The sequence below is a fragment of the Xiphophorus hellerii genome, chromosome 19 (assembly GCF_003331165.1).
Source record: "Xiphophorus hellerii strain 12219 chromosome 19, Xiphophorus_hellerii-4.1, whole genome shotgun sequence".
Taxonomy (NCBI): domain Eukaryota; kingdom Metazoa; phylum Chordata; class Actinopteri; order Cyprinodontiformes; family Poeciliidae; genus Xiphophorus; species Xiphophorus hellerii.
Window position 1 is genome coordinate 22942838 of NC_045690.1, and position 25794 is coordinate 22968631.

At 39.3% G+C, this 25794-nt stretch overlaps 1 protein-coding gene across 1 annotated transcript in view; it reads left to right on the forward strand.

Moving 5' to 3' along the window:
* Positions 1 to 25794, forward strand: part of galnt16 (UDP-N-acetyl-alpha-D-galactosamine:polypeptide N-acetylgalactosaminyltransferase 16) — a 49528-nt gene that overhangs the window by 18443 nt on the left and 5291 nt on the right. The window contains exons 5-14 of the mRNA XM_032546292.1: positions 3109 to 3174; positions 8998 to 9119; positions 13887 to 13974; positions 14874 to 14958; positions 18122 to 18225; positions 19040 to 19166; positions 21018 to 21110; positions 21597 to 21680; positions 23175 to 23301; positions 25457 to 25573. Of these exons, the coding sequence (XP_032402183.1) occupies positions 3109 to 3174; positions 8998 to 9119; positions 13887 to 13974; positions 14874 to 14958; positions 18122 to 18225; positions 19040 to 19166; positions 21018 to 21110; positions 21597 to 21680; positions 23175 to 23301; positions 25457 to 25573 (1013 nt within the window). The remainder of the gene's footprint in view (positions 1 to 3108; positions 3175 to 8997; positions 9120 to 13886; positions 13975 to 14873; positions 14959 to 18121; positions 18226 to 19039; positions 19167 to 21017; positions 21111 to 21596; positions 21681 to 23174; positions 23302 to 25456; positions 25574 to 25794) is intronic.

A 25794-nucleotide genomic window follows, 5' to 3' on the forward strand; every position in this document is an offset into this window, starting at 1 on the left:
TGATGATTTCCATATTACTTTCTTAAGTAGTTTGCATACATTTCCTTTATATCCGAGGTTTGCGGGTCGATTCAAAAATATTGATAACATCGATACCAAGTCTGTATCGGTATCGCATCGATACTAGAGTGGTAAGATTCATACTTGAGTTCAGTTTCGTTTTGGAATTTTTCTTTATGTTCATATTGTATTTTCTCAACTCTGCCTCAAACAATGTTTGGCTTTGATTTGCTCTCAGATGATCGTTTTTCAAACTTAAATACAAATTATTGGCATCTGTGATACTGGCGCTGTTATTAACTTGGGATCGAATCTAATCTAGTAAAGTGTTTCTTATTGCCTTATATACCGTTTGAATTAATTTTAACTCAACCTTTAAGATGCACGTGAAAATGCACAGTGACCTGTTGGCCCCGTCAAAACACACACAGTTTTTCTAAATAACTGTCTCATATTGAAAGTCGAGGTATGCATCTTTTTTACCATAAAACTCAAATGCTTTCCATGTGACCTCCATACAGGCTTCAGGGGGTTAGCGAGCCCCTCGGTCACCAGAGAGCATCTGAGGTTTTCAGCTCTGGCAGTGAGAGTGTGAGCTTGTTGGTCAATAGATGGGACCTGGCAGTCAGACAGGCAGTGAAGGTGGCGGAGCACGAAAACAGTCAGCAGTAGCATTACGGCCTGTCCCGGCTCAGGGTAATCCCATCAAGGCTCGCCTTAACTATATGCACTTTGTCCTCAGTGAAGGACGCTGATCTTTACTCTGCGTGCAGACAAGCTCAATTGTGTCCAGTTTCACTGGGACAAGAATAGATTGCTCAAAGGTTACTTAGTAAAAATAATAATTTACAGATCAAGCTAGAATATAAAACTGTATGACTATTAGATACTTAGATCAAAGTTGAGAGAGTTGTTGAATTTGACAAGAAATGATTTTTACCCAGGTGAGGAAAACCTCATGTTAACTCGGTTTGAGGTAAAATAATTATAAATCTATAACGATTTGTGGATGATACCTGAGGAAGGAGATTTATGACAGAACCTTGAGGAACGTCGCCAGTGATGGGAAATAATTAAAATAGCGCCTAATTTAGTATAGAAGTAATAAATAGAACAGATGTTTTGTACAATCCGAATTAAAATGATTACCTCTCTCTTGATTGCAATCAAAATATTCTGTGGTGACTTTTCCAAGTAGTGAAAATTTCATCTGCAAATCAACTTAATTCAGTTTATTTATATTGCGCCAATTCACAGCAGGCAAAAACAATTTTAAAAAAGTTGTTTCACCTCCATCACAAATATATAAGATATTAGCAGAAACTAATGCTAAACCGCTAAACACATTTGAAAAATTACGGAAACTAGCACTACACTTCTAAACACATAATAAAAGTATAGCAGAGGCTAACGTTAACCATTAAGACGACCGTCTCTCAGTCTGTGTAACACATCTTCGTCTCCTTCTCGTGGTGTGAGACTCGCAAACAGCAACGTCAGTTCAGTTTTGCTAACTTTGCTAACTTTGCTAGGAAAGGTAGCAAAGCTTTCTTAGCAAAGTTTTTCAACTTTGGATGACCAAAGTCAAAAGCATATGACATATCACGTGATATTTAGTTCATTGAAGTCATGGAAATGGGTAGCATCTGGCTTAAATCGGCTTAAAAGGCCACCTTTCAAAATGGCCGTCGACCTGAAATTCAAGTGGCAAATGGGAAAAATGATAAACATGCGACATGAGGGGTTAGCATGCTAATTTCTTTGCTTTCTTTCCACGCTTGAAATATTTTTACAGCAAGATGCTGCACTGTAAGTGTCCTCACATTGCATGATAGGGAAGAATTGGCTTTGCTAAATGTTGTACGTGCTAACTGCTGTCACTGTGAATGTGACTAATCTGATTAGAAATAAACCATCAGAAGTGCTAATAAATCGTAGATATTCCTACATTGACCTCCATGTTGGATTTTAATGTGAGGCCCCTCAGAATATCTAATTAATTTAGGAAAAACATATCTGTCTTTAATTACATGTGATAGTTACAGGTTGATAGGTGTTACCTAACAACCTGATTTTGTCTCGTTTCCGCAGAAAATTGTATTTTTGTCCGGCTTATAATAGATTTTAATTCCGAAAACCTTTAAAAACACACATTTATTTCTTTACATTCCACTATCCTGCACCATTTTTAGCGTGAAATCATCAAAAATGTGGAATGCAATTGCAACATGGCAATGTGTGGAAAGGTATAATTTGTATGCTGAAACAGACGCGAGCACTCAAAAATGGACGCTCACACACACTCACGCCCACACACACTTAATCTGTCTGAAATTCAACATCTGCTCTGTGGGTGTAACCCACGGCTTTCCTCTCATCTTCCCTGAGTGATTAGTCCCCCATATAGACATGTTTACACACACACACACACCCACACACACCCACACACCCACCCACACACACACACACACCTGCTGTCCCACACTCAATCTCTCACACACACTCCCGTCCCCTGCGACACGACCGTGTCCCGTAAATACAAACAAACATGTTTGTATGAGAGACGTTGTTTTAATCAAAGAGGATTACAAGTTGTCGAGCTTCAGTCTGCGACCATAAGGCTGAGATGGGAGGGGGAGGGGGCTGCTAGATCTACCCACAATCCCTCAGTGAGATCACACTCACTCTCTGCTCCTGATACTAATCCTCCAAAGGGCAGGAGTGTGCGTCGGCGCCCGTGTTTGCAAAGCCACTCGTCCCGCAGCAACAAAAAGGTCATCGGCGGCGGCTTCTGGCCGGTCAGAGACGAGTTGAATTTGTTTATGGAAAACAGCACAGCGAGGTGAATGATGCAGCAGAACCAAACGCTTTTGTTTGTGCACACGTTCATGTCTTTCTGGGCATCGAATTTTCACCAAGAATGGATGCTTTGCTGGTCGCGTGGCTTTGTGTGCTGTGCTTGTGGGTCCGAGTGACTGACAGAGGCAATAAAGAGAGATGTGTTTTTCTGTGTGTGTGTGGGTGTGTGTGCGTGTGTGTGCGTGTGTGTGTGTGTGTCTGTTTGGCCTCCAAACATAACATGTCATCTCCTCTGCTCTCCTCCTCCAGCTGAGGACTGCCAGCTGCTCTCCCAGATCCCCAAAGTGCGCTGCCTGAGGAACAGCAGGAGAGAGGGTGAGTGGGAAGACTGGGACGAGACTCTAAACTCTGCGAAAGGGTCCAGTGGGGAATGTACACTGCAAAAACACAAAATATTACCAAATAAATTCTGTCTAGTTTCTAGTGCAAATATCGTAGCACGCTTGAAATAAAGCGCTGCTGTATAGAAACACTGGGTAGGATTAAATCCTGGAGCGGAACGCTGGAATGCTTCTATTGCTTTGCTCATATCAGACCATCATACTCGTCTTTCGGTTGATATCAGACCAATATCGGATGTTGATTTTTGATTGGGACACCCCTAAGGATTAAATAACTACCAAAAAAAAAAACTGTCTTTATTATGGACTAAGGAATAGTACTTAGTTATAAAACAATTGGTAAAATAAACACACTCAAAAAGAGAAATAAAGTAAGTTCTAAAAAAAAAAAAACCAGCTCATAAAATTGCTCACTGACTCACAAATAAATGGTGCTGATGGCGTTTTTTCAATAAAGCACTCCACGCCAAAGAAATGCAGAGGAGCTTTAAAGTTCCTTGTTTTTCATCAGCAGTGTGGAAAATGTTTCTGTTGATCTATGACAGCAGGGCACATATGACTGGTGGTCACATGGAAAACCTGAATTATTTCCTGAGGCTGAAACCACATTAACCAAACTGTCCATGACAGGATGAGTACCTTTTAATTTTGGACGTAATCAACCCTTTTGTTAAAAGGAACAAAATAAAAGGACAATAGCGTTCTTTGCATGTTTCCCATTTTGAGGCTGAAGCTACCAGTAGTGACATCATGTTCTTGTACAGCCTACTTTCTGTTTAAATAAGTGAAAAGCAACCTGGCTTTTGGTGTCAGATGTACAGTACTGAGAGGTTCCAGGTCTCCTCTTACGCGTCCTGCTACATTATGGAAATCACTCGGGTGAATTAGTTGAGGTTAAACGTTAAAACCACTGGAGTTGGGAGCCAGAAGGGAAGTTTCTGTTTTTCTGCCTGCGCTGCCGCTCACGGCAAACTAAGCATTTGTTTCGGCTTATGAAGCACATGCTGACGAAGCAGAAGCACGTCGGATTCAGGCCAGCACCGTCCGACCGGCGGTCACAGTCGACCAGATCAAGCTTATCTTAAAGATTTCCTATTCCGCCAGCTTTAAAAATCCGGGGCAGAGAGCTAAAGCTTCGAGCTAAATCTTTCACAGCTTTTCTCCGATAAAAATGTTGAAGGCAGATTACTGTTTTCACTTTTTTTTCTTCTTTTTTTTTTTATTTATTTTTTACCACAACAGCAGAAGAAGAAAAAAAACAAAAAAAAACATGGTCACTTCATCTGTCAGTGAATTGATTTGAGCTTTAAATAGCTTCACAGCTTCAGGCATCATTGAGTTTCTCTCATTTAATGCTGTGCTGGAGGTTAGCGAGCGCTAACACAACAAGACAGGCTTTTCTCAATGTGTTACAAACCAGCTGGTGAGCACAAAATGAGTTTCATTTTTGGTGTTAGAGCTAAAAAAAATGCTTTGATTTTGTTTCCATTTCAGCTCTTAAACTGTTAAGGCTGCTCTAGCATGATTTAACTCACGCTAACGTAGCTCTTGCTGCGTGTTTTAGTCGTGGTAAGCAGAGGTTTCCTCCAGTAAGGCCCTGTTTAGCTACATTCATCTTCCCCTCACCTCTGACTACGGCTCGGCATTTATTGTATCGTTTAAGATTTATTGTAATACATTTTTTTTTATCATGATAATAATTTCGATTTAATTCCAGTTAATTGTGTTTAAAAACCCACAAACTGTCGGGATCGTTAACTTTACTATTTTTTCCATTTTTTGTTCAAAGAAAGCGTCGACAAATTAAAAAATACGATTAAATGAAGTTACGATTTTCATTTTAATAATACAAACTACACTTCTTTGTGTGACTGGTGACCCAAAGCAGCACATGTTTACAAATGTTTTTCAAGCAGTATTTGTGTTTATGGGGCTATAAATGCTGTGTGATGCATCCGCAGCCATACAGATACCTAAAAAAGTAGTAATCAATAGTTCTTATCGTCACTTTTATCGTTATCATAACAGCACCACAAAATATTGTGATAAAACTTTAAGTCCATATCGCCCTAACCAGCTTCCTTGTCTCTGCTGCAGAAAAGTTATCCCCACAGCATGATACCGCCACCGCCATCTCTCATTATGGGAATGTTCAGAGAGCATTTTGCTTGTAGGCCAGAAAGTTTCACTGCGCAGTCATGTCCTTGTTCATGTCTGACTGCCTAATAAAATCTAAAAGCACCAATAACTCCACGGGGCAGAGAATCTGGTTAAGCAGCAGTTTTAACTCTGCACCACTGGACCAAGATGGGACTCATTATTTTGTAAAACCCTCATTAGTTTCAGTAAAAACAAATCTGCCAACCTGGTGCGAGCCATGCTGAGCTAAGCTCTCTTTCAGAATCTTGTGTTTTCTTTTGCTTAAATGATAGGAAAAATAAAACTATATGTGTCATTAGAAATAGTTAAATAATTTTTTTTTTTACTCTATAAATATTCTGCTTTGTATGTCTTTCTCTTAACTTGATAATGCAGGAAAACTGCGTAAGCGCTGAGAACAATATACATTTATTCGACGAGTTCCAAGATTTTATGAGCTTACAAAAGGATCACTAGTGAACTTCATGTGTGAGACACACAGGAAGCGTGGAGCATGTAAAGCGGGGGTGTTGAGCTCATTTTCATTTTGGGCCATATGAAGATCACGAATGTTCTTAAAGGGCCGGTTGTGCCTGAATGTATAATGCATGTAAAATCCTTTTTTAAAAGAACTGTAAAGATATTAATAAGTAGCTGTATCTGCATTCAATAAGTACGTCTTAAACTTAAATAATATTGAACAAATTTTCACATTGATCAGTTCTTCCAGGATTTCACAATTGTTTTTGCGATTTCTTTTTCTTTTTTTTCCCCCCAAAGTAGCACAAATTTAGAAATATTTGCCAGAAATCTTGTAATATTTGCGCCTGTCTATGATGGCAAAAGTGTCTTTTAGCTACTTGCCGAACCGATCACGGACTACAAATTGACAAGTAAGGTTGAGAAAGAAGTACTGCCACCTGCAGGTGGGAGTTAGCAGTCACTTGAACCTGACATTTTTGACCATTCTTGCTTAAAAATTTGCAATGAACTGTTGATTTAGTGGAAATTTCTCCAATGGGAAAAAAAAAGCCGGGAGCGATCTATTAACATAATTCCCCACTAAACAGATAAAAACGGCTTTGATTTGATTGATGAAATAATATTTAAGCATACAGTTGTTCTTGTAGGTTTTATTTATGCGTCTCTCGGGGCCACATAAAAAGTTTTGGTGGTCCGGATTTAGCCCCGAGTTTGATGTAAAGTGTTTCTGTGTAGAGTAACTACCTTATGTTTCAGTACACAGGGAAGATGATTAGTGGCGCACCGCCTCCAGCCTCCCACGTAAATAATCATTCTCTTTACTGTAAATAACCAGTCTATGTAAACATGACATGCGGTTTAAAGGGTCACAAAGGTCGCGCAGGTCTTGGCCTCTCTCACACTTCCTGTTAGTTCTATCATCCGGGACTAATCTAATCTGGATTTACTCTAAAAGTAGAGGCCAAGAGAGTTTTCTTATTGATAAGATATCAACTATTTACAACCTTTTTACAAAACCTAAGTTTAGTGTTCTGCAGGGAATTGCACGTTAAAATAAATTACCATAATTGAAGATGCAGCTTTATTAATGTCTTGTTTTTAACATGACATCTTTTGAAATACACTTCCCCACGCCAGCTTAAATGACATCTTGTTAACAATTCATTTATTTCACCGGCGTGGAAAAAAGGGGAGACATTCTGGTATTTAGCTCGGGCTAATCCAGTTAATCGCTTTCATGCCTAAAGGCTGTTTGATCTTCAGAGCCTGTGCCAGCTTATGTAATGCGTAAATATCACAGAAATGTTTTCATTTTTATTTTTTTTCCCAGAAAGTCAATTAGGTTTAATAGGAACCGACATGAGGGGTTTTTTTTTTTTTTTTATAAGACGTGGTGGAGATGGACCCAAAGCTGCCGGGCGGCTTGAGTGGAGGACGTATGGAAAGAGAGAAAGGTCAAACTTTGTGCACTTGGCAAACAAAGTGCCATCCGGAGGATTAAAAGAACAGTTTGTAGCTAGGTGAGGGTTTTGCTTATTCCGTATTTTGTCATGCAGATACTTTCCCTATGCTCTAGTGTCACTCATAAAATATTCTCTGTGGGATTTCTGAAAAATACATTTTGACCAGAGGGAGGAACTGAGTTTCTGTCAGCTTCTTTAGTGTGAAGCCATCTGGATATTCCTTAACTAGGCATCCATTTTTGATCAACTAAACATAAGATCCATTCCTGCAACAATGAGTTGACACTGGAGAGAAAGTGAAAAGATGGGAAGAATTAATGGTTTTATTTATTTTTTTCGTAATAGGGAATTTATACCAAACATCTCAAAGCTTACCCATGGAGATCCTCTGAAGACACTCGTCTAATTAACAAGCAAAGTTGCAGGCTTTGCGACAAATTCCCTGACAACAACATGATTAATTAGTTTGGCTCAACTTTATTTGCGAGCCAAGAGATACTGATTCGTACAGCCAAGTACCAGTTTCTTATTTTTCTCTGACCTGCTGTTAATGATCATAATTACTGCTCCAAATCCATTTTGTTCTACCCTTCATGCCTCGAGTGCAGGTTAATCATGGATATTTGGAGCAGAGGTGATGTCAGCTCCTTCTGGTTTGTTTGTTTTTTTCCTTTCTTACGTTTGCTTCAGTTTTATTTGGGGCTATGAAATTTTCAAAAATGCTGCGAAATTCATAAGAAGCGTTCTACAAAAACAAGCTGGTGTAACATTCACATGGGACCGGGTGGGAATGTTTTCGCTTTTGAAAGGAAGGAACAAAATAATAGCCCTTAACAGTGTGCCACTCTGGCTCATTTGTGCTAAGTGATTCATCTAACATGTTAAGCTAATGAGACGGTTTAAGTGAAGCAGTCGAGTTGCTTTGGAGATCAGTAATGACACGATGAAACCGGGCGTTAGCACGTTTGCATTTGCTTCTCGAGACGCCACATGTGAAACCTCAGTTCCTAGAGGATCATGGCTACTTACGGTAGCGATTGACATTAATTAGCAACAGCTAGCATTGCTGGCTATAAACAAGGGTTTATAGCCCCTAGGTCACACACACAGGAACCTGAGCTTGAAACCTTTAAAAGGCTGCTAACATTTCCAACTTGTTTTTGATTCATTACAGAAAAGATTTAAAAGTTTAAAGAATAAATAAATTAGCTTTGCTTTCTAGGTTCTATCTCAATCATCACTGGGATGATTGTTTTTTCTCTTGGCTCTCTCTCTTTCTTAAAAAGGTTGGATGACAAAAAATCTTCAGTCTGGTGCGTTTGTCTCGACTAGCTCCTTTTTGACCGACAGTCTGTTTACAAAGACTTCAAAATTCATTTAGTTTGTTTGTTTCTGTTGTTTTGGATATTTAAAACGTCTTCAACTTCCAGTGCTAAATGTCTGTTAGGGTTTGTTGATCTTTGAGAGACTTGCATTATTATACCATTACTATTACTTGAAGATGCTCTCACAATGACGATATTATCATTTATCTCAATAATTTCTGGGACACTTTATCGTCCGGCAAAATTTGGTATTGTGACAGCCCTGTGTGTGTGTGTGTGTGTGTGTGTGTTCATGTTTGCTCGCCATGTTTTCCTCTGTGTTAATTATTAGTAACCTGCTTTAGAGTTTTTAACCTTTAAGTGTCTGCGTCATGTGTTTTCCGGCAGGCTTGATCCGATCGCGAGTGAGAGGAGCCAACACGGCCTCTGCCACCATTCTGACCTTCTTGGACAGCCACTGTGAGGTCAACGCCGACTGGCTGCAGCCGATGATCCAGAGAGTCAAGGAGGTACAAAACCAGATTCATTCGCTTCTGTTAGACGTTCTTTACACGCGAGATGAATTCACCGTCACTCGTACTTTAGCTGCTTTTCAGGATAGATTTTAACGGTCAAAATGTAACGGGCTGATCTCGGGCATAGATCTCGATTTGTTTCACAAAGTTTTAATTCATACCATATTTTTCCGCTGCTACCTATTTATTTACTATAGGTGTATTCACACCAGTCATGTTTAGTCCGCTTTAGTCAAACTCTAGTTTGTTTCCAAAGAAAGTCCGGTTCGTTTGGGGAGGTATGAACGCTGATGCGGACCAAAAAAGCGAACTCTGGTCCGCCTACAAGCCTAGCGCTCTGTTCAGATCAAGTCAGTTCTGGTGCGGTTGGATGTAAGCGGACGGGAGAACTCTCCAAAAGCAGGAAGCGGACTACAGCGCAGGGCATTCTGGGTAAATGCAACATAAACAAACCCAAGTCTAATGCCAGCATGAGAAATCCTACAACCGCTTTAATCTGATTACATTTCTGTTTACATTTTTTAAAGAAGAAAGTTGTGCTTATATCTTGTTCCGAGGTTTTTGTGTCGTTTCCTTCAGTAGTTTTTGGTATAGCACCTCCAGAGATGAGGAGGGAAACAGGTTTTTCACCGTTTGTTTGACAAGGTGCAGCGAGAGAGTATATCCCGCCAGCTGAAAATGTAACAAATGTTGCAACTTTGGTCCCCAGTCGAACACGGTCCACCAGAGTATCAGGAGTGAAAACCCCCCAGGTGCAGTAAACTGATGCATATCACAGACTTGCTAATGCGGCTTGAACGTTCCCTTTTGGAAGCTAACACATGAGAAAAAGAAGCTAAATGTTAGAAATCTGGAAGCAAAAACCTGCAGGTTTTGCCAGCGTCTGCTTACTGTTTGTGCCGTGTTGCACTGTGCTCAGTCGGTGTTTACTCTTGCTCCTGGCAGCTCGCCGGCTCATTTTGTGATCAAAACCAGCCTTTGTTTATGCAGCCGACAGATTCTTCCAATTCAGTGCATCCTGCAAATTAAGTTATGCCCACCAGGGACACAACCGTCGCATCCAAAGTAGAATACCCAGATTATACATTGAAATGCAAGGCCAGCCACTTTTCATTAGTAGTTGCTTTTTATTTTCTCTGTAATTTTAAATGTGACCCCTCAAGGACATTTTGTCTGCGAGTCGTCCCTGTTTCTGAGGAGCGCGAAGCTGCAGCACAGAAAACTGTGCTGCAGCTTTCGTCGTCTTGATGGAGAGCGGTGTAACCGTGGAGTGAGAACATCATCGCGTGCGTATGAGCTAGCTAATTTAATATTTCCTTCGATTCTTTTCTCTCTGTCCATGGGTTATTACATCTCCATATATGGTCAGGGGAGATTGCTTCTCATATCCATCTCACAAGGCAATAAAAAAACAATTACTTTTTACAATACAATGATAGAGAAATTCAAACAACTGTATTTATTTGCCCTTCTTTGTGCCAAAATGTGTCATTTTTCCAGAGCTCCTTAAGAGATATTTACCTCACAAAAGTAGTGCGTCCTTACGCAATACTTGGCGCTACCTCACAATAGATTTAGCATTGTTTCTCATTAATGTATTTACCAGTCGGTTCTTGCGTCATCTTCAATACTGAAAGGGTTTCTGCTGCAATGTAAGTTCTTTCTACGGTGTTTACATGTGTGTTAATGTCTCGATTGTGAGTTATCTGAATTTTTTTCTCTCTTTTTCTTGAGGATACAAATGCACCAGAAACATACGTGCAAAATGCCAAACAGGTCAAACATGGGCTTTCCATCCCTTCTCTAAGCCATAAACGGAAAATTTCTGAATGGAGGAAAGAAAAAAAAATATCATCAGAACTATTTCGATTATTTACCACCATATTTCACAAGGAAATATGGTGGTGCTTTGGTTGTGTCTTTTTCGTGTTAATGACGGGCCGTTTTCATGTGCCGTCCCATCTCCGCCTTACACAAACAAACATGAACAGGCATGGATCCGTTTTCAACCAGTTTCCGTACCAGAGAGCCTCGCACAAACACGTTTTCACTGAGACTCTGTATAGTTGAACATATGTGCAATTTTAAATTGACATTTGTTTTCACTGTGGCTGTAGACAAAATAGACCAGTGTGTATTTGCCAGTTTTATTGCGAGGCAGCACGATATTTATTGTAAGGTAACGCAAAGGAGTCCATGTTTTTCATCATCTCTAAGCAACTTATAAGACTGTTTTCTACACCAGCTGAAATATTTCACTTTAGAGAAATTCTCAACCTAACACATCCACTTATTGCAAACCTTCGTGTGCCGTAGAAGCGCTTTTAAAAACAATGCTCCTTTTGTTTTAAGTCACAGCATGGGTGCGTTTACATCGTTTGCTTTCGGCGAGCTCGACTTGTGCTCTGAGCTGCTCTGACTCATTCAGCTTCGTTACGGCCTCTCAGCTTGGCATTCATGAGAGCTCAGTGATAATTCACTACATCCTCATATTGACTCCATCTGGTCCTGAAGCCGTTTGTTCCCCTGAAATTACAGCTTCGGGCTCAGAGTGGGAGCCAAAAGATGCTGTTTGTCTCCACATGGTGACCACTGCTGATTAATAATTCACCGCAATGACTCAAACGGCTTTAATTTAATTAAATGCCAGGAATTAATAATTGCCCACTTAAGTTATGAAATTGTGGCGGTCTCCGAAGTTTGCGCTGCTTTCCGAAAGATGAAGAGACTTAAGGCAGTAAAGAATCATTTTGAAGCTTAGTAGTAAATTTGCAGGCAGAATAGTTTTCATTAATGGGTTTCTTTGACCGTGTGTTTTGCAAAGATTAAAAACAGTTCTGATAAATTACACAGCTTATATAATTTCATTTTTGATCCACTTATCTTCCATACAACGGTTTTCTGAACCCGGTTTGGGGACAACTTGTAAAACAAGTCCAGATATTTGCATTTTTGCTTAAAAACAAAACTAGCAAGGACATTATTAGACGGAATTTGATAATTAAGAGGAAGAGTTGTAATATTTACACTTCAAATGTCCTGTTGTAATTATAAAATCTGTTCACAAACAGGGCTATGGTTTTGTGTGGACTTATTAGGGTAGCGACAGTTCACGTCTTCGTACAGAAAATATCCAGCTACAGCCCTGTTGGTAGCTTTCAGATCTCTTTTCCCCTCCCTTTCCTCGTCATCCGTCCTGTCGCCTAGCAACTGTGACAGAGCTAAACACAAGCTGGCAAGAATGGAGCTTGAAAGCTATGCTAACAAAAGCCTAGCAACGCTAGCGATACCTTCGTTGAATTGCTGTGACGTAATCAGTCTTCGATGAATTCAGCCACTGAAGATTTTTGACACGCCCTTTGTTCGATTCTGTCAACACAGCAAAAACAACTGTGGAACTGCTTCCTCTTTAACTTCAAAATAAAAGTCTCAAACATAAAAAAGATCAGAGTTTCAAGCTTGAATCACTCAACTTTCACAAATTACAGCTTAGACTAATTTACTTCAAGAGACAGAGATCAATTTGACAAGGAAATGCTGTTGTATATTTTAATATCTTTTTTATTATTATTTATTTTTATAGGAAGCAAATTTCACAAAACATATAGTCACAGTGTCATATCAATACTTGAGAAGAAAAGTTAAGTTTTGGCCCGTGCCTTTTCTTACAGCCTTAAGTATACAAAAAAGGATCAAATAAAAGAAAAGAAGCATAAAAAAATAAATAGTAAGAAGCAAAGAAACAAATAAAAATACACAAACTAAAAATTACAGCTGTAAACGCAATTAATCAGAACATTTTAATGTGTTAATATTACTACAGACTCGAAAAGAAAAAAAAATCTGATAATTGCTTAACTTTTAATTGGTAGGAGTGCAGCAGGAGGCGGGCACCATTCCTACACGAACCACATCCGCATGCATGTTTATTTTTCAAGGTTACAAAGTTAGGCATAACACTGCTAGAGTGTGATTAATAATCTGATTAAATTTTTTTAATTGATTGAGAACACTACTAAAAGCTTCTAAGTGTATCTATTATAAGAGAGTGGACAATCAGGGTGGTTTTAACAAGCTCGGCCTGTAAAATTAAAGTCGGGTCTACTGAGTTTCACATAACCTACCAAACTTTGCCGCCATAAAATGAATTGTTTGGTCTTGTAATTGAGAAAGACTCAACCGATCCTTATGCTAACTACAGGTGGTTTCAGCAAAAGAAAAAAACATCAGCGCTCCTTACTACCAAGCAGTCCACTTCATGCACCGGGTTGCTTGTAACAGAACGAGGCGGACAGCTCAAATTGAGAGCAGCTGTTTGTTCGGAGCGGACTGTTCAGTCAAACACACCGACATGGCCGACTTCTGCACAAACAACAGCGTGTGCGCGTCGCTTTCGCAAAGACCCGCAGAACCAGCGGGAGCCAACGGTTCCCTCATCTGGCGTATTTACTTTGGGGATCAGGTTGCCTTTGCAGCGGGAGGTGGTTTAACGCTTCACAGATGTGACTCCGCAAATAATAATAATAATTTAAAAAAGCTTCAGTTTTGTTAACAAATTGCTGTGAAAACCAGCAAAAAAAAAAACAAAAAAACTTGACCTAATCCATTCCTGCTGTCCTCCTGGTACAGATTGTTGCCTCATAAGTTGGAAAATGAAAGCTTTGAGAATGTGACGTTTGTGTTTTGCTGTCAAAAGTAACATCTCTCTGATTTCTGAGTCCTCTCAGGACCTCTCTGTATTATTTCTGCTGTTTCTTCCAGGATCACACGCGAGTGGTCAGCCCCATTATCGACGTGATCAGCTTGGATAACTTTGCTTACTTGGCTGCATCTGCTGACCTTAGAGGAGGTCAGAACCCAAAGCAAGGCAACACACACACGAGACGGCAGCACGTCTTTTACAACTATTTATGCCATATTAACAAAATGATTGAATCAGCCCTCTAAGTTGCAGAAATCAGGTGTTCCAGTCTCTTCCGTGACCACTTGTTTAAAATCCAGAAAGACATTATGGACAGTTAGATGCTCTAGTCTGGAATTGGCCCAAAACAAGGTCAACATGGTTAAGCGTGAGTAATGTTGGTATGCTAACCACAATCCTGATCAGAGCTCTTTTGGGATACATTAGACCCCAAGCCAAGCGATCTCGTCCAACATCAGTGTCTGACCTTACAAATACTCTACTGGAAGAATTGTTAAATACACCCAGAAAACACACTTCCAAACTTTCTAGGTTCTTACCAGATTTGGTGCATAAACATTCGGCTTTGATAGACATGGATGTAAAAACACAATTTATCAGGTTAGATCAATTTGCTTCAGTTGTTATAACCTCCTGAGACCCAGCAATACATTTTTGTCCTCTGTGGAGGACATAGGTTTTTTTGTTCATAACTCTGAAACCATACATGCCACTGTGTTAAATCCTGTTGGTCCTTAGAGAGGACATCCTGGGCCTCAAAATGTGTTCATATTTGCCACAAGAGAGTCCCGATGTCCTCTCCAAAGGACATACTGTAATAAATAAATAATAACATGTTTTGAAACTTTTTCAATTGTAGTGATGTTTTTTCACTCCAAAGAGTCATGTAGTGAAAAAAAAAAAAAATTCAAAAACTTTTTTTTTTCTGGGTCTCAGGAGGATAATTGGTTGACCTGGATGCAGTAACTAAAAGACTGCATATTTTTTATCCCTAACTTGTTTATTCTTTACCTCCCACTCCATTCATGCTGTCTCTTTCATGTCAGGATTCGATTGGAGTCTCCACTTCAAATGGGAGCAGATTCCCATCGAGCAGAAAATGGCGAGAAGCGACCCGACGCAGCCCATAAGGTACCGCCGTCTCCGATGTCTGCCTCTACGTTTTTAACTGATTCAAACCCTGAGATGCGTTATGCACACATGCCATCATGTAAAAGAATTTACGTTTTTAAATTTAGGTTTTTAAATATCAGAACTTTTTTTATTATTATTATTTAAGTTGGCTCATTTTGGTCTTTAAATGTAACGCAGAAAAACCTCACATTACAGGGGCGGTGTTATGTAAAATCGACTTTTTTGAGCTTTACATCATGTTTTAATGTTATCCTCTCATCAAATACATGTCTGAAGTGAAGCTTGGATTATTTCATACATCTTTGAGAAGTTCTTGAATCGCCACGGCGACCATTCAGCTGGGCAAAAAATGCCTGGGTGCACCGAGCCTCGCCTTCGAGACGCAGCTCCTCCTCAGAGCTGCAGTTTACAAGCTGCTCCCTCATGCAGCTCCTTCAGACTAGCCACCAGCCATCAGCAAACACCTGGTGGAACTGCACATCTAGCTGAGCTCATTATAGGAGCTACTTCTCAGTGCAGTGCTGGTTAAAACGTCGTTAAAGGGTTAATAGAGGAGTCATGTTGTGATGACTTCCTGAAAATGGAGTTTCTGAAAGAGCAGGAGTTTTTAAAGAGACAGAGGCCCAATTTTAAGGCAATAAATTCCAAAGTAAAAAAATTTTCAGTGATATTTGATATAGATATTTTTATAACAACTGAAGGTAGTTACTTGATTATGCTATGATCACAATCAAGTAACTGTGATTGTGTTAGATTTAATCATAAAATGATTAAATGCCCCTTCAGTCATTTTATCCTCCTCTGGTCAAGCAGGAAATTCTTATTAAAATTTCAGTAAAGGGGTGCCGTGGTGGCACAGGGGCAAAGCACGACCCATGTATTGAGGCCTTAGTCCTCGTGGCAGTGGTCACAGGTTCGATTCCCAGCCTGGCAACATTTGCCGCATGTCTTCCCCCTTTTCTCATTACCCTATTTCCTGTCGAACTACTTTCAAATAAAGGCCACTAGAGCCAACAAAACCTTTAAAAAAAAAAGTTGCAGTAATCAGCAGGTTAATTATTAAATCTCTATTTAACGGAAATAACAAAACAAAAACATGTTTCAGCACTAAAAGTATAAAACGGAGAGAAATTCATTATTACTTTGGATTGGTCATAGTAGTTTGCGTCAAAAAGAAAAAAAAAAAAATTGGCCAATAATTGACTGGTTTTGTTTTCCGATTTTCAATCAGAACCCATTTAACGTGAGTGTGACAACATTCCCAGATCTAATGTCTGACTCTTGACACAAATCAAACGCCGCATTGAATCTGCCTTTGATAAACAGCTTGTTTATTTTTAACTTGATCAAAGTCGAAGGGCGCAGCCAGTTTGTCAGAAGCTGAGAAGCTTTTTGGTGTTTTTTGAAGGGTTAACTAGTATCAAGCTGCTGCTGCTGCTGCCAGTCGAATTTAGCAGGTTGCTGCTCTGGAGCGTTCAGCAGGGAGTTGACGCACTAGCAGGAAGGGAAGACCTCAGCAATTATGTTCGTGAAGAAAATGTCACCGTGCTTTAGTTTAGCCATTTTGAGTCGCTCCTTTCACAGTGAGAGAAAAAAATTATATATTCTACAGTGGAAAACTATTCCAGGCGCCTGCCGATCTTTCCAGTAATTCCTACCCCAGTTGCTATGAGGTCACACTGTGCAACGCTCAGCAAAGTATATATATATTAAAAAAATACAAAAATTAAAAATTCCCACTAAAAACCCAAACATACATCTGAGAGTCTGAGGGTCGTTGAACATGTTAATTTGATTGGAACAAGCCTGAGTGAAGCAGACCGTTTGTGGAAAGAGGTGATGCTTTAACAGTCCCGTGTTTGGTCAGCGGCAGTTTGGCAGCAGTCGTTTAATTTCTCACACCCAGGAAGACGCTGATGATTAGGGCGAGTTTCTTTTTTTTTCTTTCTTTCTTTCTTTTTTGAAGCAGTCAAATGCTAACAAACCGTAGAGAACGAAAGCAGCAGCGTGTCAAGGTGTGGGCCAAAATCCCAAATCCTCCACGATGATGCAGCAGACTAGTAAGATCCTGCAGAGAGCGGCCACTTCAAGGTGTTGCTACTAGAAGGGCTGCATTGTGGGTTCTTTACTGTAATTTAAATACAAAAAATTACGATAATACACTTTTTTAAGTGTTTTTTTTTGTTTGTTTGTTTGTTTGGTTTTTTTGCCTAAAACATTTTTTAGAAAGAAAGAGGTGGTGATTGTTGGGTTTTTTTATGTGTTTGTTTGTATTTTTGACAAAATCTCTTTTGGCAAAAAATGATTATTTTAAGAAGGTGGTGATATGATTTGTAAATAATGTAAACAGCCCAGTGTCATGTGCCATTTAATGTTCAACTTATCTCAATTAAAATCCTGGTAAGGAAAACAAACATGTTTTAAACAACCGTATAATGGAGTGTAAGCTTGTTTTTATCCATGACTGTGTGTCTGAATCATTTTGGCAGTCATGTCTGGCCAAAAATTCAGCGCCGCAACAGACTTTCAACAAAATACGCCAATGTGTTTTGTTTTTCATGAGAGAGGATGTTTTGTTTTCAGGTTAGTTTTAAAGTCACGTTTTAAAACGTCATCCCACGCGTTGAGGATTTCACCAAACGGTGTTCAATCCACAAACACTAAAACTGAAAGACTGCAAACCCCAAGAAATATTCTTTTGCATCACATGGATCACATGATCAATAACCGGAGGTTGCCGCTGGTGCAACCCACAAAGAAGAAGACAACAGGAAGTAGTTGGAGCGTGTGTTTTTTTTTTTTTATGATCTATTGCGTGAACTAACTTATTCACCTGTGATATTAATTGCGTTTCTTGTTTTATGGACCTTCACACCTGCAGCTAAATGAGGTTCTATAAAGTGTTGACTCAGGAGGGCTGAGGCCGTCCTTTTCAGATTCACATAAAACCTGTAAATGCTTTTCTATTTGCTTTAAAGCTTGGCACTACGTTCTGTTGGCCTCTTTCATAAAAAAAATCTCAATAAAATGCTGTGAAGACGCAAGTATCGTTAATATTTTTGTGAAGTTTTGTTTTGGTAGCGATTAAATGTACATTCCTAAAGCTCTTTGTTAACATTAATAAAGGTGGAAACTTTTCCTTGTCCTTCCATCTCCACAGGACTCCTGTCATTGCCGGTGGGATCTTCGTCATGGACAAGAGCTGGTTCAACCATCTGGGCCAGTACGACACTCATATGGACATCTGGGGCGGGGAGAACTTTGGTGAGCATTGCTTCCGCCGTTGTTTGTTTTTGGGTTGTTGTTTTTTTTAATGGGAGTCTTTCCAGTAAGCTGACTTTAATTTTAGTGGATCTTTTTCATTGATCTTGAGCATTCAAAGAAATAGTTGAGACCAAAGCACCAGACAGAAGATTTTTACCATCCAGTTTTTGGTAGAAAAGAGAAAAACGCTAAATCACCCAAATGGAAATTTTTGAAGTCATTTTATTATAATGCAATTAATTGATTTATGACTTATTGCGACAGACCTACCAATATACACTGAGATATTATAGGCAGGAATAGGATGCTACATTTAAAGTAGCAGAAAAAATCATTACTTCAAAAGCATTACGTTTACATGTATTGCTATGCATATAAATCAGTAGTTTGTTGCACAGTCATTATTTTAAGTAGAACAGATTACAACTCAGTGAAATGTCTGCAGAAAGGTCAGGTTTCTGTTGGGTTTATTTCTACATATAGGCTGCCACAATAACTAATGTTGCTGGACGATAAATTGTAATGAAGCATGCCTATAAGGCATGAAATGATGAAAGAAAGAAAAAAGTGAAAATACCTTTCAGTCTGGACTCATTTGGAAGCTGCGCACATTTATAGCCCACCATCCGTGGAACTAGGAAAAGAGAAAAGTACCAACTGCGATAAACTTCACAACGGTAAAAATCTGTTTTGCGTCTGCTCTCCATGAGCCCCAGCTGGGGAATTCAGCCAGAGGGATTTTATGATGACGCAGTCTTTTGGTTGTTGGTTTAACATAAATCAGATTGATAAAACCGTGCCCGTCCTCGCGCAGAGCTGTCGTTCCGAGTCTGGATGTGCGGAGGAAGTCTGGAGATCCTTCCCTGTAGCCGCGTGGGTCACGTGTTCAGGAAACGCCACCCGTACGACTTCCCAGAGGGCAACGCTCTTACCTACATCAAGTGAGTGAGTGGGCTGGCTGTTTACCTGCAGCATCGTTTGATGCCAACGCGCCTAATTCTGTGATTCTCTCCCATAGTATTACACGACACATGGAGTTAGATGTGAATAAACACGTCAGCTGACACATTTGAATACTTTTGACACATTTTACATGTGTTTTCATGATGAATGAGCTGCAAAACCTGTTTATTCCTCATCTTGAATGTGTTGGGGGGAGTTGTTAGCAATTGAAGGCAAAGAGGGAAAGACAGTAAGTCTTTTAAAAGAAAACTGGTCTTTAAAAGGATAACTAAGTAAGATGAGAATGTTTTGATCTTTGAATGTTTTGTGTCTAATTATTGGTTTTATTTGACTCTGAGTGCTTATGTAGTTTTGTGTAGTGTTGTTCTGTGCAATGCAGTCAATTTAATGTAGTCAGACAATTTTCGTTTGGGCAAATCCTGAACCTTCACTAGCCAGTTGAAAATCAAAAAATCCAATCTTTTTGTGTTCAGTAAAAGCAGCATACATAACCGCTAGTGGATCAAGCTAACAGCTAACAGCTTCTTTTTGGTGTTGACATTTTTACAGAGTGAAATAGACTCAAACTTTGATTATATTGTGTCAGTGAAGTATTTAAAAATAAAGCCAAAGAAATCTTAGTGATGTCAAAAACTTTTAAAAACAAAATTGTTTTCTAAAACGTGTCGAGATGCGTCTGCGGTTTATTCAATCTACAAGAGAGAGCAAAACTTTAAGCATTCACAAAGAGGCTAAAATGGAAACAAAAAGGCTAGATGGAATATCGACTAAGAGCAATGGACAATCATTTCTGGAGTATACACACAGAGAGCTCTGTTTGTGTGATGCTAGTCATGCTAACGACGCTAATCGCCATTAAAAAAACAACCGGTTAAAAGAGTGAACACCAAAATTGAGTTGACAGAAAGCTTTGTCTTATATTTACTAAAATTAGATTTTTTTCCCCCCCGGGGAATACACACATAAACTTGTGTTTCTTGTTTTGTTCATGCTAGCTATGCTAACTGTGATAAAAACAATTTTAAAAAATGTCTACAGACTTCACATTTTAAACAGCAAACTGTTTTTTTTTTTGTTATTAAATGAAATAATAAAATAAAATAAGAAACTCATAAATAAATAAATATAATCAGGAAAACTGTTTTAAATATACAAAACCCTTATACATTTGCTGACCTATCATACATAATACGACGTCACTTCCACTCCTATCCTAAATAATTAATGGCCGGTCACAGCAGGAACACTAGAAAATGTATTTTGCATTTTGTTTTTACATATATCATCCATATAAATATAATATTAACTCTTTAAACCAGAAACTTTAATAATCTAAAATCGGTTTTGGCTAAATTTGACATATGTCAGAAAATGGCCACCTGACTCTGATTGGTGCATTTCTACTTCTGTTCTTCCTGCTAATTTCTCATCTGTCGCTAATATAAACTAAAAATCTAAATTCTCAAAGTGAAATGGAGCAGATGACATCAACAGTCAAGTCTACATGGATGATTCTTATTTTTTCACCATTTAGGCATGAAACACAGATCATCTCTGAACGCCCAAATCCACATGTTGGAAATCGACCACAAAATGTTTGTTCTGGAAGCTTTTTCCAAATTAAATCACTTGTTCTAAGTTGCTAAAATACCCACAAATCTAACATTGTACAGCAAGATTTTCTCTCTGATGGAGCCGCGGGGTTTATTTATTTATTTTTTATGTCCGGAGGCTCCCCTGTCCTACACTGTCATTAGAGCTGACTGCAGGAATCCCAGCAGCACTCTAATCATGGCATCTAAGCAGGTGTTGTGTCTGTGCCGACGCAGGAACACCCGACGGGCCGCCGAGGTGTGGATGGACGAGTATAAACAGTACTACTACTCGGCACGGCCGTCTGCTCAGGGCAAAGCCTTTGGCAGGTTTGTCTCTTGGAATTTTTCCCCCTCAGTGTGTCTGGGTGTGTGTGTGTGTGTGTGTGTGTGTATGGCACAGCTTGAAGACAGCCGCCCAAAAATAGGACTGGTAATGTTTCACACAAGTCGGACTCATTTTAGTCAGGCGAGCTACACTTTAAAAAAAAATGCTAACAGTCATGCTTTTTGAAAGGACTGACCTAAATCTGATGTGTGATGAGCAATTATTTACTAGTTATATGTACGTATGTGTATACGCACATTTTTCAGAGTAGTTTTACCAACCTCAGCTGTTTCTAAAGACAGACTGACGAAAATCGATTTCTCCATATTTGAGCGTAAACGTTTGATAATGTTAAGTTGTCTTGGTGGTTGATTTGCATTTTTCTGTTTTCTAATGCTTCCCATTATGTATCCCTGTCATTGTCCATGATTTTCCTTGCTTCTTTTCTCTCTCTCTCTCTCTGTTTTTGTTTGTTTCTCATCTTGAAGCATTGCAGACCGCTTGACGCTGCGCCGGAAACTGAACTGCAAACCTTTCCGTTGGTACATGGAGAACGTCTACCCCGAGCTGAGGTGGGATGGTTTAGTAAAGGAAAGATTTTGTGTCGTCTCGTCTGCATTTGGTTTTGTAGGTGGAAAATAAAAGCAGAGTTGAAAGTCTGTGAGCTAAGTAAGAGTAAATTCTGTTATTTTTTTAAGGCGTTTTCTGAGCTATGAGGAAAAACCCACATGGGACTCACAATCTTAGGTTTTTCTCTGCTGAGAGACGTGAAACAAAAGAGGAAGGGAGAGGCTTTCCTGATTTATTTAAGATGTTACGTTTCTTCTCAGTGTTTTTTGCTTTTACTTTTAGATATTTCTTTAAAATATATTAAGAACTCCAGCTAATGTCAACAAACATGCACCACAGCTCTGGAAAAAAAATGAAGAGCCCACTGCACTGAACCCCATTGAAAACCTCGTGGTTATTCCACCAAATCATGATTTCTGAACTCTTCCTGCGTTAAAACATTTCTAAATGTCTAAATGTTTCTAAATGAATATGAACCTGTTTTCTTTGCATTATTTGAGATCTGAAAGCACTGCATCTTTTTTCGTATTTAGACCATTTCTCATTCTATGCAAATAAATATAAAATCTTTGCTTGGAATTTCGGAGACATGTCAGAAGTTCATAGGATAAAAGAACGATCTTCATTTTACTCAAACATGTACCTATAAAAAGTAAAATGACAGAAACCGATCATTTTAAATGGTCTCTTAATTTTTTCCAAAGCTGTATATCATATTTATGACAGTTTTGAGCAGTTCTGCCTCCACATGAATATAAATGGTTTCCTTTTTGCGGTTATGAATCAACATTTACACTTCCTTGCAAACGCATTCACTTTTTGTCACATTAGAACTACAAGTTTTAATGTATTTAGTTGGGATTTTATGGTCTATCCAAGACTAAACATACTTAATTTTGAAAAACATAAGATATTTAAAAAAAATTCAAATCTGAAAAGTGTGTCTGGCATTTATATCTAGGCTTTGAAATCCTTTCGAAGTTTTTTTCAGATTGTCGCTGAAGCCTAAGAGATGGAGTGAGTCAAATCAACCCTTTATTTAATTTTTGGAGAAAAAAACCAATACAGACGTAGCTGAATTTCCCTTGACATAACTTTATTTCTGAGCCTTTATTTTTACTGCCTGGTATATTCAAAATAATTGAATTAGCCTTGAAAAAGTAATCGTGTAACTCCAAAGAGGTTAGCAACCCACCAAGCTCAAAATCAGTCACCCAGATGTAACCAATTTCAGATGGGAACTTTTGAATTGATTCATGTCGGGATCTCAGGAGCTTATGCTGTTGACCTCTTCCCCACTGCATGTGCTCCAAATAACTGGACTCTTACAGAGTAACCGTATATGTCCAGAAGAGCTGGCTGTAACAAGACACCATACTTGTGGAGCGAAGCAATTACTCTGTACAGCTATCCATCACCGGAGTCGATCTGCTCTTTATTGTTTGTAATAAGATCGTTTCATCAGCCTCCCTCCTCGCCCTCTCCGGTTCCCGCAGGGTCCCTGAGCAGGAAGCCGTGTCCAGTGTGCTGAAACAAGCTGGCATGTGTCTGGAGACCCGTGGGAGGGACGGCCTCGGACTGGCGGAGTGCCGCGGCGCCGGAACCAACAGGCCGCAGTCGCAGGTCAGGAGACCGGGGATGCTTTCTAAAAGTACTTTGTAGTTTTAGTTTCAGCTTCAATGGGATAGTATAATTGACTTCTGTTCCCTCATCAGAAACAGACCTGGAGTGTTGCCGTGGTTCTTTCATGCATGTTTGAGAAATACTTTAATCTCCCACGGCAACCATTCAACTGTGCAAAACGCCTGGGTGGACCTAGCTCTGCCTTCGAGGACGTAGCTCCTCCTCAGAGCTGAATTTTATTAGCTTCCGCCTTACAGATCAGCTCTCTCACGCAACTCACTAACTCAGCTCCTTCAGACTAGCCAGCAGCAATTAGCAAACACCTGGTGGAACTGCACACCTGTTAAGCTCTTGATACTTCTCAGTTCAACACTGGTAAAAACGCTGTTAAAGGGTTAATAGAGAAGCCATGTTGTGATGACTTCCTAAAGGCAGAGTTTCAGTAAGAGCCTTTAGGAGACAGCAACCCAGTTTCGACATGTTAAATTACAAAGTCAAATTTCTTTGAAGTCATGTTTGATATGTACAGCATTTTTAAAACAACTGGAGCAAAAATAGTTACTTTTTTGTGCAATAAAATGGCACTGTGTCTGGAAAATACATAATACTGCCTGTTTAAAATATAACATATGGTTCCAGTGAAATTATTTTCATTTAGATTATTTTTTTATACATTTTCAGGTCAAAATATGGCGAAACAATTTCATTTCAATTCAGTTTAATTTGCCTGAGAGAAACAAAACTGCTGTTTTGTCAGGGGGGAAGAAAAAGGAGAGTAGCAGCACTGAACCGTATTCATGTCGGTTCAGTTCAGCTGATTGATTGAAGGAACCTGCTGTGGTCAGAGTCAATATTTCCAGGACATTTCTGACACTTCATATTTGTCATAGGTCAGCTTTGGGAGTGAGTCGGCTAAATCAGCCTTCCACAGATCACTAACGAAAGCTCTGGACCAAGAAACGTCCTCACGGTTCCTTCACAATAAAAGATTCGATCCTATACATGTGACACTGTAGCATACACAGCTTTACCAGCAGCTAAACTCTGCTATCATGCAGCTTATGGAAAACATGTAGGGCAACACATGTTATTTACCACAAGTCAATAACAATAGACATGTGATCAATATCATTGGATTATGTGGGTGATCGAATATTTATTAATTTCACTGAACTCCGATCCAGAACCACACGGCATTCTGGGGGATGGAGGCAGAGTACAGGTTGCAGCTGTTCAACCTCTCACGGCTGGCTCATGGTGGCATCTACTAATTCACTTTAGTGAGTTAGTTGAGGCTAACTCACTGATGTTAGTTGTTGCCACGTAACTCTTTGGTTACCAAGCAACAACCTGTTGAGTAACATGCGCAGCAGCTGTTTCAGGTTTTGCCACTGTGCCTCATAATTGCTTGAAAATACAAAAGCAGAGGTGGGGAGTATAAACTGTGGATGAAATAATATTTCAGATATTTAAAATAATATTTCAGATATTTGAAACAAAAAACCGAATCACTAATTATTGATATCAATAAATATATCCTGATACATTTTTCTGTCATGTCGTCTAGCCATATGGAAAATTTCGTGACATAAACTTTTAAACGCTGATATACCACATATTCCACACATAGGCACCCCTGCTGTGGAAGTGAGACAAGGGCAATTGAAAAGTCACAACAGTCTCATGCTACTCCATGCAACTGCTCTGTCTGTGCTGATGAAGAATTACTCACTTCTGCATGCTGAATGCTTAGAGTGGCTCCAGCTGACGGCTGCTGAACCTGTTCTGTGATGAATTTAGCTAATCATTTGAAAACTTTTAAAAGCATTCAACTTTCATTCTTAGATGTTTAGTTGATCGTTAATGATGTAACAGAACTTGAGCTCATTTCTTAACATTTAGATGCACACAACATGCTATGTTTATATATGCCAATATACATGGAAGGATAGGAAACTGTGACAGCAGCTTTAACTTCATAGAAAGTCTCTAAGGTACACTGGGAAATTATTTTTCTTTAAAACTTCAATTATTATTGGAACTTGTAATGTTTTACTTTAAATGAGCCGTTAGTGAGAAAAATATATATTCCCCTCTGAACTCAAGCTGACATTGCCTGGTGTCCACATCCTCAACTGGTTTCTGGGTTTTGCAGAAGTGGGAGCTGGTGGAGCCGCTGATTCGGCAGCAGGACCTGTGCCTGGCTATTTCTGCCTTCACAGCAGGGTCAAAGGTCAAGATGGAACTCTGTAACTCCAAAGAGCCCAGACAGGTAAGGCGAAGAAACACGTTTTAGTTGAGGATCTACTAAGTACTACATGTGGCAATTAATCACTTTATCCTATATTCCAACATGCATGCACCTCCCAGAAACAGGTTTTTATTGATACCAAAGGTATTTTTTGTGAAATGGTTTCAGAAAGTGAAGTCGTTAAGAAAACAAAACTGCCAATATTGGGTCAAAGATAATCTGCTAAACACAGCAGCTGTGTT